The 15,043-nt window shown below is 44.6% G+C and overlaps 1 protein-coding gene across 4 annotated transcripts in view; it reads left to right on the forward strand.

Moving 5' to 3' along the window:
• Positions 1-15,043, forward strand: part of GPC3 (glypican 3) — a 162,105-nt gene that overhangs the window by 6,911 nt on the left and 140,151 nt on the right. For all 4 annotated transcript variants that reach the window (XR_008451522.1, XR_008451523.1, XM_009562508.2 and 1 more), the window contains exon 2: positions 2,027-2,188. Coding sequence is in view for 2 of the 4 variants with exons in the window: in XM_009562508.2 (XP_009560803.2) it covers positions 2,027-2,188 (162 nt within the window). In the remaining 2 variants the exon portion in view is untranslated. The remainder of the gene's footprint in view (positions 1-2,026; positions 2,189-15,043) is intronic.

Raw genomic sequence — 15,043 nt, forward strand, 5'->3', positions numbered from 1 at the left:
GTGGTGCTGGCTCGTTGTCGGAGAGCCTGATGAAAGGATTTGTGCTGTGCATCCCACTTTGTAGAAGGTGAAGCTGAGGCATCAGGTGGCGTTGGAGCTGAGATGGTCTTGTGGGTCCAGCCTTGGGCTGTGCCTCTTTCTCCTCTTTTGCCATGCATTGTTTTGCAGCAATGGCAGAGCTTGTGTTAGTTCAGGTTCCTCTCTGCACATGAAATGAACGTTGCAGATGAAGTGTTGCAGATGAAGTGTTTCATGATTTTCCCAGGCTGTGCCAGGGGAAGGAATGGAGCTGGAGAGGGAGGGTTTCTGCTGTCACTGCTCCCTAGCCCTGGCAGCTGGTTTTCCCTCACCAGTGCACATGACTCTTCTACAGGAGGTGCAGGATTGAACTAACATTAATATTAACACTGTTCTTCTAGAATACCCTTACAATAGTGACTTTTGACGCTTTCTAGTAATTAGTGAGAAAGTGGATGTGTTAAAAGACTCTTAAGAAGGAGAGGGGAACCTGGAGGGATGCGTAATCGTTACAGAGCAAAGATCCAAACTACCAAACTTGTTTTTACTGAAAATAAAAAAAAAAATAACCTCTGTAGCAAATGGGAACACAGAGCAAGGGCTGAGGGGTATGTGGAGCCTTCATCCCCGGCTGGGCTTTAGTCATTGGCTTGAGGACTGCTTCCTAATCCTGGTTCTGGGCAGTGCTGAGCCTAACCAAGAGCTACTCCTGCTCTGGCGTGCGAGTGGCATGCTGCAGTTTGGGTGGCAGACAGTAAAATGGAAGCTTCTCTCCGCTGTCTGGCGCTGGATAGCTGTTTTTAATAGAGTTGTTGCTTACTGTTTGAGTTTCTAACAGCAGCATTATATTAGATGCGTTTTGCATGATGATGGCTATTTGCTTTGATATGAGCTTGTTGCTCTGCTTGTGTTTGCAGGGCCACAGTTTGCTATTGAAGGTGGATTGAGAACAAGACTTTTTTGTTGCTGCCACTTCCAGCTTTTCTGTTCTGTATTCTCCTGTTGTCAGTACCCAAAAGATTAATATATTTTTCTAGATTTCATTTATCACCTTTTAGCTAACAAAATTCTTCCTAAAATGAAAGCTGTGTCTCCTTCCTCCAGGAGTGGGAGCTTTGGGAATGTAAAAACTTGAAGTTTGGCATCACTGATCAGTGCTTTGAGTTCCAGCTTGTGATGCCAGAGGAAGTGATGCTCCTCTTGCCTTTATACCCTGTCTTTTGTACCATTGTGGTGAATGGGTGGGAGGTGTTGCCCATGCAGGGGCATGTTTGCTGCTGAAAGACCACTTGCCTCTTGCAGTGCAGTAGGACTTGCACAAGTGAAGAGATGGACCTTGGGCTTTACCTGTTGTGACAGAGGAAGGATGGGATGATGAAATTGGTGGCAGATGCTTAGGAGATGTATATAATTTAGAAGTCTGCCCTAAAAAAAAACAAAGGTAGTATCGTTATTGTTGCGCATTCCTATTGTTACTGTTATTGCTGTGGGTACAAAACAATGGAGATGGCTGGCAAATAACACAGTATTTACTTGTTTAAAGTTAGTTGTTAGTCTTCTGCCAATTTCAAGCATATCCTGTGTGCTGAACTAATTGCATTGCTCTATTCACCGTAGATCCACAAGTTCAAATTCAGGCTCTTTTCTCCATCTCCTGCCCCCTCTCAGCTTCTTACTGATGTGCTGGTAGGAGACAGCAGGGCAACGCTCTGTATCGTTCTGCTTGGTACCAGCACATCAGTGAATGGAGTGTGTGGGAGGCAAAGCAAGCAGCATGCTGACAGGCGTACATAGGCTCTCGGGGGCTTCGCTGACCAATTCTGGCTCTGTCTCATCGGTCTTCTCCTTTGGCTGAGCCGCTTGCTAAGGACAAATTCTAGAAATGTCATCAATTTGCCCAAACATTAATTGTGGTTGTGATACCAACGTATGGAATTGGTTTCTTCTCCTCTTCCAGCAATTCCACCTCCTAATGCAAGTTTCCTGCCCTTCTTGTGTCTCTCGCCAGGGTCCGATCTGCAAGTATGTATCCCGAAGGGCTCAACGTGCTGCTCGAGGAAGATGGAAGAGAAATACCAGGCAACAGCGCGCCTGAACATGGAGCAGCTCCTGCAGTCTGCCAGCATGGAGCTGAAGTTTCTCGTCATCCAGAATGCTGCTGTCTTCCAAGGTGAGTGCTGGGGCATGGTCCAGGCAAGCGGTGGGAGGAGGAGATGATTCTCCTCTTGCTGAGCACCTGGCAATCGGAAGCGTAGGTGACTGGAAGCTTTCTGTTTGCTTGTTTTCATATGTGTATGTACTATATATACTTATTTATGATAAGTAATACACATGATTTGGTAAATGGCTGTGCTGCAGGGCTTGTGCTAAATACTCCTGTAGCAGAAGCAGCAAATGTAAATTTAAAAACTGCACCTCTTCCTGTGCACATTCTAAAAGTGAATGAAAACTCAATTCTCCAAGAATTAAGCTATCTGTGCACGTGGCATCTTGTCTGATTCTGTCAGTCCCAAGAACCAGGTTGCCATAATATGACCTGGTTGTCATCCCAGTGTGATGCTTGGCAAGTGTCTGACTAAATTGCGTGTATTGATTATTGTTACCCACTGCAAAACAAAGTTGGTTCCCCCACGTGGAGGTTGGTAGAGGTTAGCTCATCCACAAGTGCAGTCCCTTGTGCTTGCCATGGAATATCCGAGTTCTTGGTAACCTGATGCTGCAGTGTATGGTGGTAGATCTCTTTTTTCTAATGATAATGTGATGTATTGTCTTTTTAGCCAAACTGATCTTTGACAAATACTTTCTACTGTGGATACACACTACTTTGTCACCTAAATCTGCAGTCATTTTTTGGGGGGCTTTTACACAAGCAAAACTTACTCCATCCGTGGTTAATGTGCGGCAAAATGATTGCCTGTTTGTTGAGTGCTTTCCTATTGAGGTTCTATCGTTCTGTATTAATGGCTTTTTTGCCTTTATTTAAAAAAGAAGGCATGAGCAATCAAGCTTTTTTTTCCCCTTCATGCTAATATTTTTGCAGAATAATTGATTTATTTTTGTTCATGCCTCACTAACAGCAGGGACTGAAGCCTGCTGAAGCCCGTGGGATCGTGGCAAAGCTCTGTTCTGGTCCACAACTGACTGATGAGGTCTAATGTGTTGCTTTTTCAGTGTAAGATCAAATAAATTGCTGAGGAGATAACTGCGTATTTTTTTCCCCAATGCTTCTTAATGCAGTGACCATTAAGTTTCAATTCTGCTAAACAGAATGGAGTAAAACTAATGGGAGATTGGATTCCTAGGCATTGGAAACAAGGACTAGCTTCAGAAGTGGTGAATAACCTGGCTGGAATACGAAGTGTCTACCTCCTCTCCTACCTTTTGGTTGAGACATTAGAGTTTTTGTTGTGTGTAGAAATGACACCCAGTGTTCCTACAAATTGTGCATAGCATAGCGGAGTTGGGTGCTCTAGCTCTGAACTTTCTACCTCTATTGGAGACAGCTGAATCGCTTTCTCTGATTTTTGTATTGCCTTTTTTGGTTTTTTTTTTTTTGTTATTTCCATCCTGGCCATGAGAGCCCTTTGCCTGTGCAGGGGTTTTGGAGCTGATGTTGCTCCGAAAAGTCTTGGTGTGCAGAATGGCCATTCTTGGTGGTGGGGAAAAGCAAACATTTAATTGAAGAACTGCTTTCCCTCTGCTTATAAAAGAAGATAATTATTAACATTAAAGGTCTCTTGCAATACCATTTTAGAAGAGGAATTCCTAGCTGGAACCATTGAGGAGATCACTTTAATTACCTCGTATAAAGTGTTTTGGACTTTGAAGGACAGTTCATTAGACTTTGAAAATTGTGTACTTTTATCTTTAAATTTAGTCTCAAAGTCTGTAGAACGCTTTTTTTATTAATGGATGGATCTTTTGATTGCTACTCATTCATGAGTGTTTTGATGGCGGCAGTGCCAGGGGCTGTCCCAGCTGCAGAAATTGTGCCTTCACCCAACACAGAGCCATGTGGTTTCTTGGTTTTTGGCACTGCTCATGGGTGGGAGACGGGTTTCTGTCTTTGGACACGGCTAAGGGAGCTGATGTTGGGGTATAATATCTCAAATCAAACCCTACCAGTGTCCTGTTTGCTTCCTCTGCATTACTAAGGTATATGCTGTGACAGCGGGTTGCAGAAAGCCTGCTGCTGTCCTGGCACAGCTGGGAATGTGGGATGCCCATGGCAAGGGTGTGCCTGATGCTGTGCAGGTTGTGCTCAGCTACCAGGGCGATGCTGGAGCCGTCAGGAAAGAGGAGACTCGCAACTGCTGTTGGAGCCCCTGTGGTCCCTGAGCATCTCCCACAGGTCCTGCTCCTGCGTGGTGGCTCTGTTCAAAGCTGGGGACAGACTCTCTGTGGCTTCAGGAGTTGGAACCGTAGGAGTAGAATAGCTCAAAGCAATGCCAGCTTTCACAGGTGTGCGGTGGCAGGGGAAAAAGGGGTCCGTGTGTGTCCTGCAGTGGGTTGGACCCTAACATCTGCTGGGGATCCTGCTCAGAGGATGGGTAATTGCACTGTGCTGCAGAGCCAGGTGATATGTTGATATGGAAACATATCCGAACCTCTCATATTAAAAACACAAATGTGAAATCCTTCAAAGTTGATTTTAATAATTTTAGCCTGGCATCTAAAGGTACTGCTAATCTGACAAACAAAATCTCACCCAGATGTTATTATTTTGCACTAAATTTAATTTCTTCCTGCTGAAGCTAGAGCAGCATCTCTGCTGATAAAGATCAAGGGAAATTGCCTGGCATTTACAGAAAATCTCATCCAAGCCTATCTGTTACAATGTTCACTTAGCAAAGTTTATTAGATTATTAGTTTTAGGCCCTTGGGCTTTTCTTTATTGCAGTTAGGAAAGAAAAATCCTAAACAAAAAAATCCCTCCTTCACTGAATTTAAATGGTACAATTAGCTCCTGGTCTTATCTCACAGGCATTTTTTAGAATTATGAAGATGATTTAAGTAGTGATTTAATCCTTCGGAAACTTGCTGCGTTTGACAAAGTTCAAATGGATTGTAGCTGCCTTGACTGCTGTTAAATCTTACTTCAGGATTTCTTTGAGGGCAGGCTTTTTCGCTTTCCCGTGGTGTATCTGTGCTGGTATCTGCCTGTGTGTGCACCTCCTGATTCAGGTTCTCAGCCGATGGCAGCTCTGTTGCATATCATGAAGCTACGCTGAACCGCTTTGCTTCAAAACTTGCTTGTGTGTCTTTTGACAAGTGACATTTTAGTCTTTCTCCAGGGTTCTTATCCGAACTAACAGGTCAGTTAATGCAACTAACCTGCTGTGGCAAGTGCCAAGAGCCCTGCCGGTAGTTTGCTTTCTTCCCTCTCCTTCTCCTGACCTTAGATCCTCACATTTTGGGGGGAGGGTGGGGTGGTGATTTCTAGCCCTGCCACCACCTAATCTTTTTCTGTTAAAACCAACAATAAGAAGCCCACAAATCCTACTGATTTCCTAAATACTAAATCTGAATCCAAATAGCTCACGTTTGTGAAAGGTAAACTTGAACAGGAAAATACCAGGGTTGTTCTTGTTTTTTTTTCCCCTTCTTCTCACCATTAAAGAACTCTGTTCCTTGTGGTTAGGTTGTGTGTGTGTGTTCATCAGTCTGATGCCTTCTGCTTCCCAAGTTTGGGATTTTACTTCTGAGTGATCACTTAATTTCTCGTCCTGCATATTGACAGTGTTGCACTATGGATAATAAAATTAAAGCTTGAACAGCTGCTCAGATGCAGTGTTCATGGCAAACTCCTCCTAGTTCTTTGTCTAAGGGAAAATGTACTTTCTAAGGAGTGGAAAGAATGCATCACAATTAAGTACAGAAAGATCCTCCAAGGGAAGAGGAGCATCTGCACCCACTGCTTTGTTTAGGACTTGCTGGTGATCTTCCCCCTCCAGCAAGTGTGAAGCATTGGGAAAGGAGAGCTGACTACTAGACGCTGCTTCTGCGAGAGTAATGCGGTGTGCTCCTGGAGAAAGTTGCTTTCATCAACTGTTTGCTCAAATAAGCTATCGTCAGGATCTTGCGCTGCCCTTCCGCATCCATTCCTGGAGTGGCTTCTCTTTGCACGGTGCAAGCACCAGGCTGTTGGAGCGTGTTGGTGGCTGCTCTGTGTTCTCCTGGCGGTGACAGTGAGGTGGCTGGAACCAGCAGCGTAGCAGTGACGTAAGCCTTGAGATACACCATAGGCTTGTTTCTGACTCCGAATCCAGCTGCTTGCGTGGGTGCAGGGCTTGCTTCCACTCGTTTCCCAAATAGCTCCTGTGGGGTTGCAGAACCGTTGGGATTCTCTTGGGGAATGTGGGGGATGCCGGGAAGGCAGGAGTGCAGTTACCTGAACTGGAAAATTGTCTGGGATGCTGCAGTTGAATCCCTCTTGGTGAAAGCCTGTAGTCTTAAATTAAGACCTGGTCTGTTCCCTCTCAAAGGCAGTGGCATTTAACCTTTTGCAAATGGCAGCTGGAAGACAAAAGGAGCTCTGGTGGGAACCTGAGAGGAGCTTGCAGGGGCTACGGAGACTTCAGGAGCTTTCGAGATGTGTGTTTCAGAGTAGTTTCTAGGAAGACTGTGAGAAATCAATACAGATAAACCTGTCTGTACATGTGTGGTATTTTTGTATTTGTGGGAGAATCCTTTTTTTTTTTCTCACCTCTCTGGACCTGAGCCCTCGGTTCTTCTGGCAGAACGGGCAGCGTGGGGAGGATGTCAGTTCATCTCCCCTTGCATGCTGTGGTAGGATAAAGGCAGAGTTGTAACTCTTAGTCCTACCAGGCAGCTCAGAAGGCTGTAAATCCTCCATTAGGCATAAATGCAGCCATTTTGGTTGTTTATAGTTATTTATACTATCCATTCATATCTGTCAGGAATGAAGGCGGTTGTGACATTGCAAGCTTTTATCAATCAGGTTATCTTTAATCAGTTTAGAGGCATCTAAGCCACAAATATATCAAATAGCCAATCCTAATGTTGGAGTCCTCTAAAGTATGACTGAATTATTTATTTTGTTATGATGAAAATGTCTGGGCTTTATTGGGTTTTCTTTGAAGAACTTGATTCTGCTTGAAGTCTGGAAGATAAAAGATCAGCGATTGTCTCTCCAAGTTCCCTATGCCGAATCCTTCAAGGCTTTTCATTTTTCACGAGCTGCTGTTACTACTTTAGAGTCAAGGTGAGGGAGCTGAGATTTCTTTTATTCTATTAAAGAGGCTTAAGTGTATAAATACTTTTATCTTTACTAATTATGCCTTGCACGGGTAAATCCAAGATGCATCAATTAGGTGAGAAGAGATGGGCTGCGTGGTGGGAGCTGTTGCACATTAATCACTGAGAAGGGTCCACTGATACTAGTGCTGCCCAGTGGAGCTAGTGCCTTATTGTTTGGAATAGTTTAATACTGCAGCGTCTTTAAGCTTATTAAGTCTGATAATGCAGGAGAGTCTGTCAGGTGTCGGCAGTTGGAAGAGCTTTGGTTGTCCTGTTTTAGCACGGTGCTTCCCGAGGGCCGTTGGCTTTGGCTGTGCTGTAGACCCCTGTTGCCTGTAGGGAAAGAAGAGGCGGTATGGAGCAAGTGGAAGAAGTCTCTAGCTTGGAAAGTTAATAATTGTTGCTTAATGTAGAAAGCAGTGGAGGTAAGAGGTGTTGGGAGGTCTCAGAGTTTGACTGTCCCTGCAGAGGGGAGACAAGCCCTGTGGACCAGCAGAGCCGCAGTCACAGTACGTGCACGGTTTTGGATGTCTACCAGTGTGCAGGCTTGGACCATAGGCCAGGCTTCTTGCAGAGCTGTTCTGTGTGTGGGGAAAAGTGATTATGGTTAACTGAATAAATGTTAAAAATAAAATACTTATGAGTGGGGCAGTCAGCTTAATAGCTGCAGGTGTGTTGTGGAAAGTGCATGTGAAAATGTGAACTCTTGCTTGTGGGCCTGTAAAATATTACATTGACTTTTTAGAGTGGACTCAAAGAATGAATTCATTTTTGGAAGGGGACTTTAAAACTCTAACTAGACTTTGCAAAGTAAATAAGCACGACAAATATACCTCTATCATCTTGTAGTTTCTGTGCCTAATTAGTTCTCTGCTAACCAAGGTCTTGCTGCATGCTTCGATGCACCTGTCTCCACAGTGGCAGTTCTCTTTCAAAGCTTCTTGTTTTGTTGTTGTTGTTTATTTTTATTCTTATGTGTATTTAAAATAGGAACTGTCTTGCTGGGTCAATTCAGGCCAACATTCTGCCTTTGGCAGTGATTCCTGCCAGATGCTTTGGATGCACAAAGTTTGTAGTGGAAAACTATGGTGATATGTTTCCCAGCTTGAGAACGATGTTCTAAACTGATGATTACAGGTAGGTGGAAAGAGCTGTCTGCATAATGAGAAATCTCCAGTTGTCAGAATTGGTCTAGGGAGGTGATGTTTCCTTTCAAATACCCAGAACTTATTGTTCATAAATCACAGTTAATCTGTTTATTACACTAGCACGTGAAGCTGGAAGTCTGGAGTGTGCTATAATGTTTAACATTAGGAGCAGAGCTGTAATAGCAGCAGCAGTTTCAAATGATTTGAAATTGGGGGATCAGCAAAATGCAGGAGTTTGTGGAGGCTTTGGGCATTAAAAGTGACTGCTGAGGATTGATGAGTTTCTTTAACAAATTGTAAAATCCATCATGCAGGAGTTAGGGCATGAAACTGCCCTCCTGAGCCGCATAAACCATGGGTTTGGAAGTATTGCATGACAGAGTACGCTATCGGGAAGGGAGATTTTGAAAGATGTTTGGTTTTGCTTTTCTCTTCCTCTTACTGCCTGGAGTTTAAATGCCGGCATGGCATTGGCAAGCAGCTCACTGGGCTCTGGGTATGCTGAATGGGCTCCCAGGAGGGACATTTTTGGTACTCTTCGTGGTGCTGAGCCTGAGATGTGGGGCTCTCCTCTGCTTCAGTCTATACCAGAATGGTTGGGTTTTCCATTTTCTTCCAAAATCCCAGTGCATCTCAGACAGCTTTGCATAGCTTTGCTCGCAGCTGATGGAGGGATTCGCATGCCTCCTTCGAGTTCCTCCGTGCAGGAGGGAGCTTGTTGGTTTTTGCTGTTTCCCTGCATCCCCATTCGAGCTCTGCAGTATACATCCACACCAGTGGCCTCTCCATTTCCCATCTGTGTTTCCTTATGGAGAGGGTCTTACTGGGATCCCTGTGTTGGGCATCCATAGACTGCTTGCTACAGGAAGGCTCTGGGGGTCTGGGAGGCAGCAGTGACTCCTTGGCATGTCTGTGGAGGAGTGGAGTGTGTGAGGCAGGAGATGTTGCCTGCTCAATGGTCTCTCCTTTGGGGGCCTTTGTGGCTTGAAGGGTGCAGCTGTGGGGAGTTGCTTGTGATTGAGATCCTTTCTCTGTGTCCTTCTTTCCTTCTTCTCTTCTTTCCTTCCTTTTTTTTTTTTCTTTTCTCCCCTGCAATTAAATACTGCTGATGCCCTTCCCCCCTCGGGTGAAATGAGCCTTGGAGGTTAATAGGGGGCTTTTTGTAACTGCCTACATGCTGCTTCAGCAGTTTTTAAATATTATGTTTGGTGCTTGGGCTTAATGGTCCCCGATTCTATGTGAAGCGATTCCAGGATACCAGTGGGCCTGCCTTTGGCTGCTGGGGTACTGTCCTCTGCCAGCTCTGCTGCCGCTTTTCTGCGGTGGAAGGGGATGGTGCTCCCCTGCTTCAGGGAGGCGTTGCTCACCAGCTTCCTGGGGCTGCTCCCTGGGCGGGACGGTGGCAGATGCTGCAGTCGCATCCTCTTGTGTCCATGGTGCTCTGCCTCCATGAAAGATGTGGAGCTTTTGGGTGGGGGGTGTCTGGACTGTCTCTCTGCAGGAGCATTGGTGCCTTGCTTAGATGCCTGTGGTGTCTCCTGTGGCTCATCCACATCCGAGTCTCTGCATTGTGCAGCTCCCTCTCATCTACTCTGAACCCATAATGGCAAAACATGATCGTCTGCCCACCTTCTCCATCAGAGCGTGAGTTGTAAGATAACCAGGGAGTGAGGGCTGCTGTGCTCCTTTGAGTCTTCTGCTTCTACAAGTGGGCTGTTTTCTGTAATTACCTTTTGAACTACAAGTTAGTCTTTTGATAGTTCAAGTACTGATATTCTTACAATGCCTCATAATGCTATAAAGCATTCAAATTACCTCTTTTTAGCTGGGAATAGGATGATATAAATGTCATATTAGCCTTGAATGTGGTATTTCTAGAACTGCTTGGTGCCGTTGTACTTTTTCTTTTGTAATTCCAATAGAGACGTGGGCGCAGTGGCATCTTCCATCTCTTGACCTGAAAGAATCATCATACAAAGTGTTTAAAATGCAAACAAGAACTGGTTTGCATTTGCTAGGGAGGAGAGGGGAGGAAAGAAGCCAACACCCAGCAGTAAAGGCAAGGACTGTCTCTGTAAAGAAAACATTTTGCTAGATTGTCATCTACTTTACTTTTAAAGCAGCAATAAGATATAGCGATAAAATGGCCAATGGTGCATTTCATCCGAGGAAAATGAACTCTTGCTGAGCCAATTAAACTGTCAATATGCTGTGGTTTCACGTTCCCTCGAGCAGACTGGGTCACCTCAGGTGTGTTACTCACTCTGACTTCACCACTGATGTGAAATCAATTTTAGCAGTTTATAATCTTTCATTTTACTGTGAAAGTATATTAATCTGTGAAAACCACCACTCAAGTAGCGAGGGCAGATGAGATTTTTCTACGTGTGTGTGTACAGATGGTAGTGCTCCTTGGATTATCTGTTACGTGGAAGCCTATGTAGCTTTTGGGCATGATGGAGGCATTGACAATCCAGTTCTCAAGCTTTGGGCGTGATTTCTTAAAATGTTCTAAAATCACAGGAGGACGTTGCTCTGGGTGACATCATTGCTTCCTGAGTTGATGTTGTTTCTCTGAGGTAGGTTTTGTTTTGGTGCTCTATGGATCTTCTGTAGTTTTATGTAGTTTTGGTGGATGCTTGGTGCACCTTGGAGAGGTGGTGTCCCTGTGGTTGCCCTTTCTGTGCTCTACGAAGCAGAGTGTGCCAAGAGGTCTGTTTTTCTTTGAAGGGCATCGGTAGACTTATAGTTTCAGGTGTCAAGGGTGAGTTCCTACATAGTGTTTATTTACAAGAGTAGTGAGCTGTATTTAAAACATCTCTCATCTTTCTATTAAAATGAAATCTCATCTTCAGGAGCTTTGTGGATGTTGGAGGGTGGTCATGTTGTTGCATAGTGGCGGTCTCTCCGCACAGCAGGAGAGGACCCATGTCCTATCCTCTGCAAATATGTAGAGTTTTGGAATTGCTGGAGGAGTTTCCAGCCCTGTTTTTGCCACATAGCTGGTTTGATGGGCCTGTGATGCAGTTTCTCCACCCAGGTCAGCTGTGACCATGAGGGGTGAAAGGAAGCCTCCTTGCATCAATGACACTCGACTGACATCAACAGTGCTGGAAAAGCTCTTAGAAAGACCTGAAGGCATGTGTGTAAGGGAGAAGACTTGCTTGATGGGAAAGGAATGCCTCATTTTTAGGTTGCTAAAGGCATACTGCAGATCCTCTTTCCATAAACTTGTTTATACAAACTGCTGAGGACGTGGGCGGTTTTGTCATGGCTGAATTTCTGGGGTTTATGGGGATTTGGCTGCAGTCTCTGGGTGTCTTGATGGTTTCCAAAGTTTGACTGAAGCGCTTGCTGTGGCTTTCAGGACACCCTTAAATCTCCTGCTTTTTCCCCACAGCAGGGCTGGGTCGCACAGCAAAGTGAAGGACCGAGCATGGCTTTGCAAGGTGGCAGGAACAGACTGGTGACCCGCAGCTGGGGCACGTTGAAACTGGGTGCTGGTTAAGGTCTTGCAACAGAGCTGAAGCAATAGGAGAGTGTCTGCTTTTTGCCTTGCATATAGCTGGCTTGGGCTACGTGGAGCTTGAAAGCTACAATTTACTGCATGGCAGACTTGGCTAAAATAACCGTCCAGCTGTCCCTCTGTGGTATTGCCAACTACAGCACTTTTTGGGCTGAAACGCCAGTTATGGGCTGTGAGGTCCTAGATATGGGAGTTATATGGGAGTTATATGAGAAGCTTTGCTTTGGAAATTAAAGCTCTTTCAAGTTGGCTGCAGAAGAACGTGACCGGTGTGCATCTCTGAGACAGATCTCACTGAGAGACTGGAAAGAACCCCAACTCTTAATGTTTGGGAGGGGATGACATTTGTGTCACTAGTGCTTGAGGCTGACAGTGCTCTCCCCAGCTGAAAATAGTGGTGCAATCGTTACTGTCTGGTTCTGTTGCCTTCTTTGTGGTGGGCTTTTTTTTTTTTAAGCCAATAAGAAAATTAAACCCTTCTGGCTTTCTGAAGAACATAGGGCTAACAGGTTTTGTTTCTCAGAAAGGAAAAATACTTTTGCTCTTAATCTTGATCCCAAAGTCTCGGTGACACTGCAGCTGATTGTCCCTCTCATGCATCCTGTCTGCTGTCTGGTGATGCTTGAGTGGAGGACTGGACTCAAACTCAATTCCCGTCATCACACAATGAATTCAGGAATTGGTTGCAGCACGCCTGGGAATGTTTTTGGCTCTACTTTGCATTGTCGATGAGTTCAAAACTGCTACAAAATAGAAATTGGTGCCTGATGTGATGAAAAGACTTCTTTTCTCCCTTCCCTTTGCTCAGTGCCCGGAAGTAACATTGGTGGGTGGGATGGTGGCATGTTCAGATCTTACAGTAAAAATGCACAAGGCAATACTTCAGTGTGTATTTTTGCAGTGAGCTAGATAACTTTTGATGCTGGATTTAGCAGTGCTCAGACTGTAGCTGTGCACACCAGCTGGCTTTCTTTGCATCGTTTTGGTTTGATGCTGGATTGGATTAATTTGTGCTGCGTAACTGGTGGGTCAGAGTTGGACAACTAGTCTTGCCTGTGGCAATCGATGCCGCACAACAGATGAGTTAAAACTCTTCATGTGAGAAGGTAAATGCATTTCCATGAAGAAATGCATCCATGAATCAATGCATCTTCTATGACAGATGAAATGTAGGAAGCGCTGCGTAGTTAATCTGCTAATATTTTTTTAAAAAAATCTGAATGTGTGCTTGGGGAAAAAGAAAATCATATAAACCTGTTGGGTAGAATGTGAAGATTAAAAAACCACAACCCTCAGAGACAAAGCAAAACAAACAGCAGTGTAGATCAATTGTAAGCAAATTCTGTTGCTTATTAGCTCTTCCCAGATTTGTCATCTTCAAGTCAGAAAATCTATGATTGAATGTCATAAAGGAGGAATTTTAAAAGAAGTGGAGAACAGTAAGGCTGCCTCTAGGATTACAGCTCACAGCTCTGGAATTCACTCTTTTGAAGGAAATTGGTGAGTAACAGATTGTAGTAATGCAGGGTATTTGTATTGGTCAAATTCCTGTTATGATTGCAGTGAAAAATGATGTTCCTTTTTTAGAGAAAGGAAATTAAATAGGCCTAATAATCCATGTAAGGAGATTGGCTTACACTAAAAGAGGAGAAAGAATGAGAAGTCTAATCAGATCAATACATTGTCTTGAATCTATCTCATTAGAAAAATAAAATCAAGTTGCTACTGAACTTCTGAGGAATTATATTGAAGTGACACACGTTTTTACTGCCTTTTCATTACAAAATTACTTCAATCTGCTTGAGTGTCCTACGTAAGTGGGCTATCAACTGTTCTTAAATATTGGCTTATAAATTCAAAATAGTTCTTTAAATGCGTATGAATAGTATTGCTGGCCTTTCAGCTGAGTATGCGAGGCCACATCAAGGCAGGATGAGAACTATCATTTGTACTAGTGAAATCTTCACTGGCTAATTTAAGTACTTGGCTTCCTTCTGGATGAGGCTTTTAAGATCGTTATTTATGCTACTGTTTGTCAGGGGAGTACTCGGTATCTGATGCCCAGCCACACAGCTGTGATTGACCGTCTTATGATACCCTTGGGAATTACTACATATTTATTGAGAGCTAGATGGACATCTTTGGGATGGCCCGAGAAGGGTTTTTCAGATGTGATGTAATGCATTGCCCCCCTTGGCTGGGTAGAAGAGGAGCTAGGGTGCACAGCCGGTGAGCGGTTCTGCAGTTAAGCTGCTTCTGTAGAAAAGACATGCTTTTTAAAAAAATTAAAGTCTTGTCTAAAGAGAAAAATGACCAGGAGAATGCTGAATCTCTTGCACAGCATTTCTTATGACTGAAATGTTTGCTGTAAGGAGAAAGGTGGCTTCTGCTGTTGGTGCATCAGTAAGAAATGTTGAAAACGCACAATACTCTATTATTTTATTTTATTTTAGCTGAGGGAACAGCAAGAGCCCCGCACTGGATGGTGGTCATCCCTCTCTTGGGATAAAAGCTATATGTACTGTTTGGAGGAGGACCACGTTTGACTGTCAGGCTGTGTGCAGTGCGGTTCTTGCGCCAGCTCTGCCAAAGAACCACCACAGGTACACAGGGGCAGGACGTGAGACTGACCTGAGGTTGTCCCAGGATTAGGCAGCAAGATGGCTTTGGGTGAGAGTAGGGGCAAGGGTGGTTTCTCTTGGTCCTGCGCAGGAGTGGTGTGGCTGATCAGTGAGCCGTGTGTTGGGCTTTAGCCTCTGTAGAAACCAGGGGACAACAAGAGGAGGAGGTGGAGTGGTACTGTAAGATGTGCTCAGGGCTGAACCCTGTGAGGCTTTGCAAGTGTTTGCATATATAAACAACCAGCACTACTCCTGGTTTGCTGTAGGTTCCTGTCCTCCCGTTTGTGCTGAGTCCCTATGTCAGCATCCCCCTGGGGCTGGGATCTAAGATGGGGCTGAGATGTCTGTCATCCATCAGCTGGCATGGAGGGAAAATGCTAGTTTCGGTGAACAGGAGGTCGCAGGCTTATTGCAAGTTGTGTGAAGAAGCATCATAAAAAATAAAATGGATGCATTTACATCGTTAGTCT

Source organism: Cuculus canorus, chromosome 10 (assembly GCF_017976375.1).
Source record: "Cuculus canorus isolate bCucCan1 chromosome 10, bCucCan1.pri, whole genome shotgun sequence".
NCBI lineage: Eukaryota > Metazoa > Chordata > Aves > Cuculiformes > Cuculidae > Cuculus > Cuculus canorus.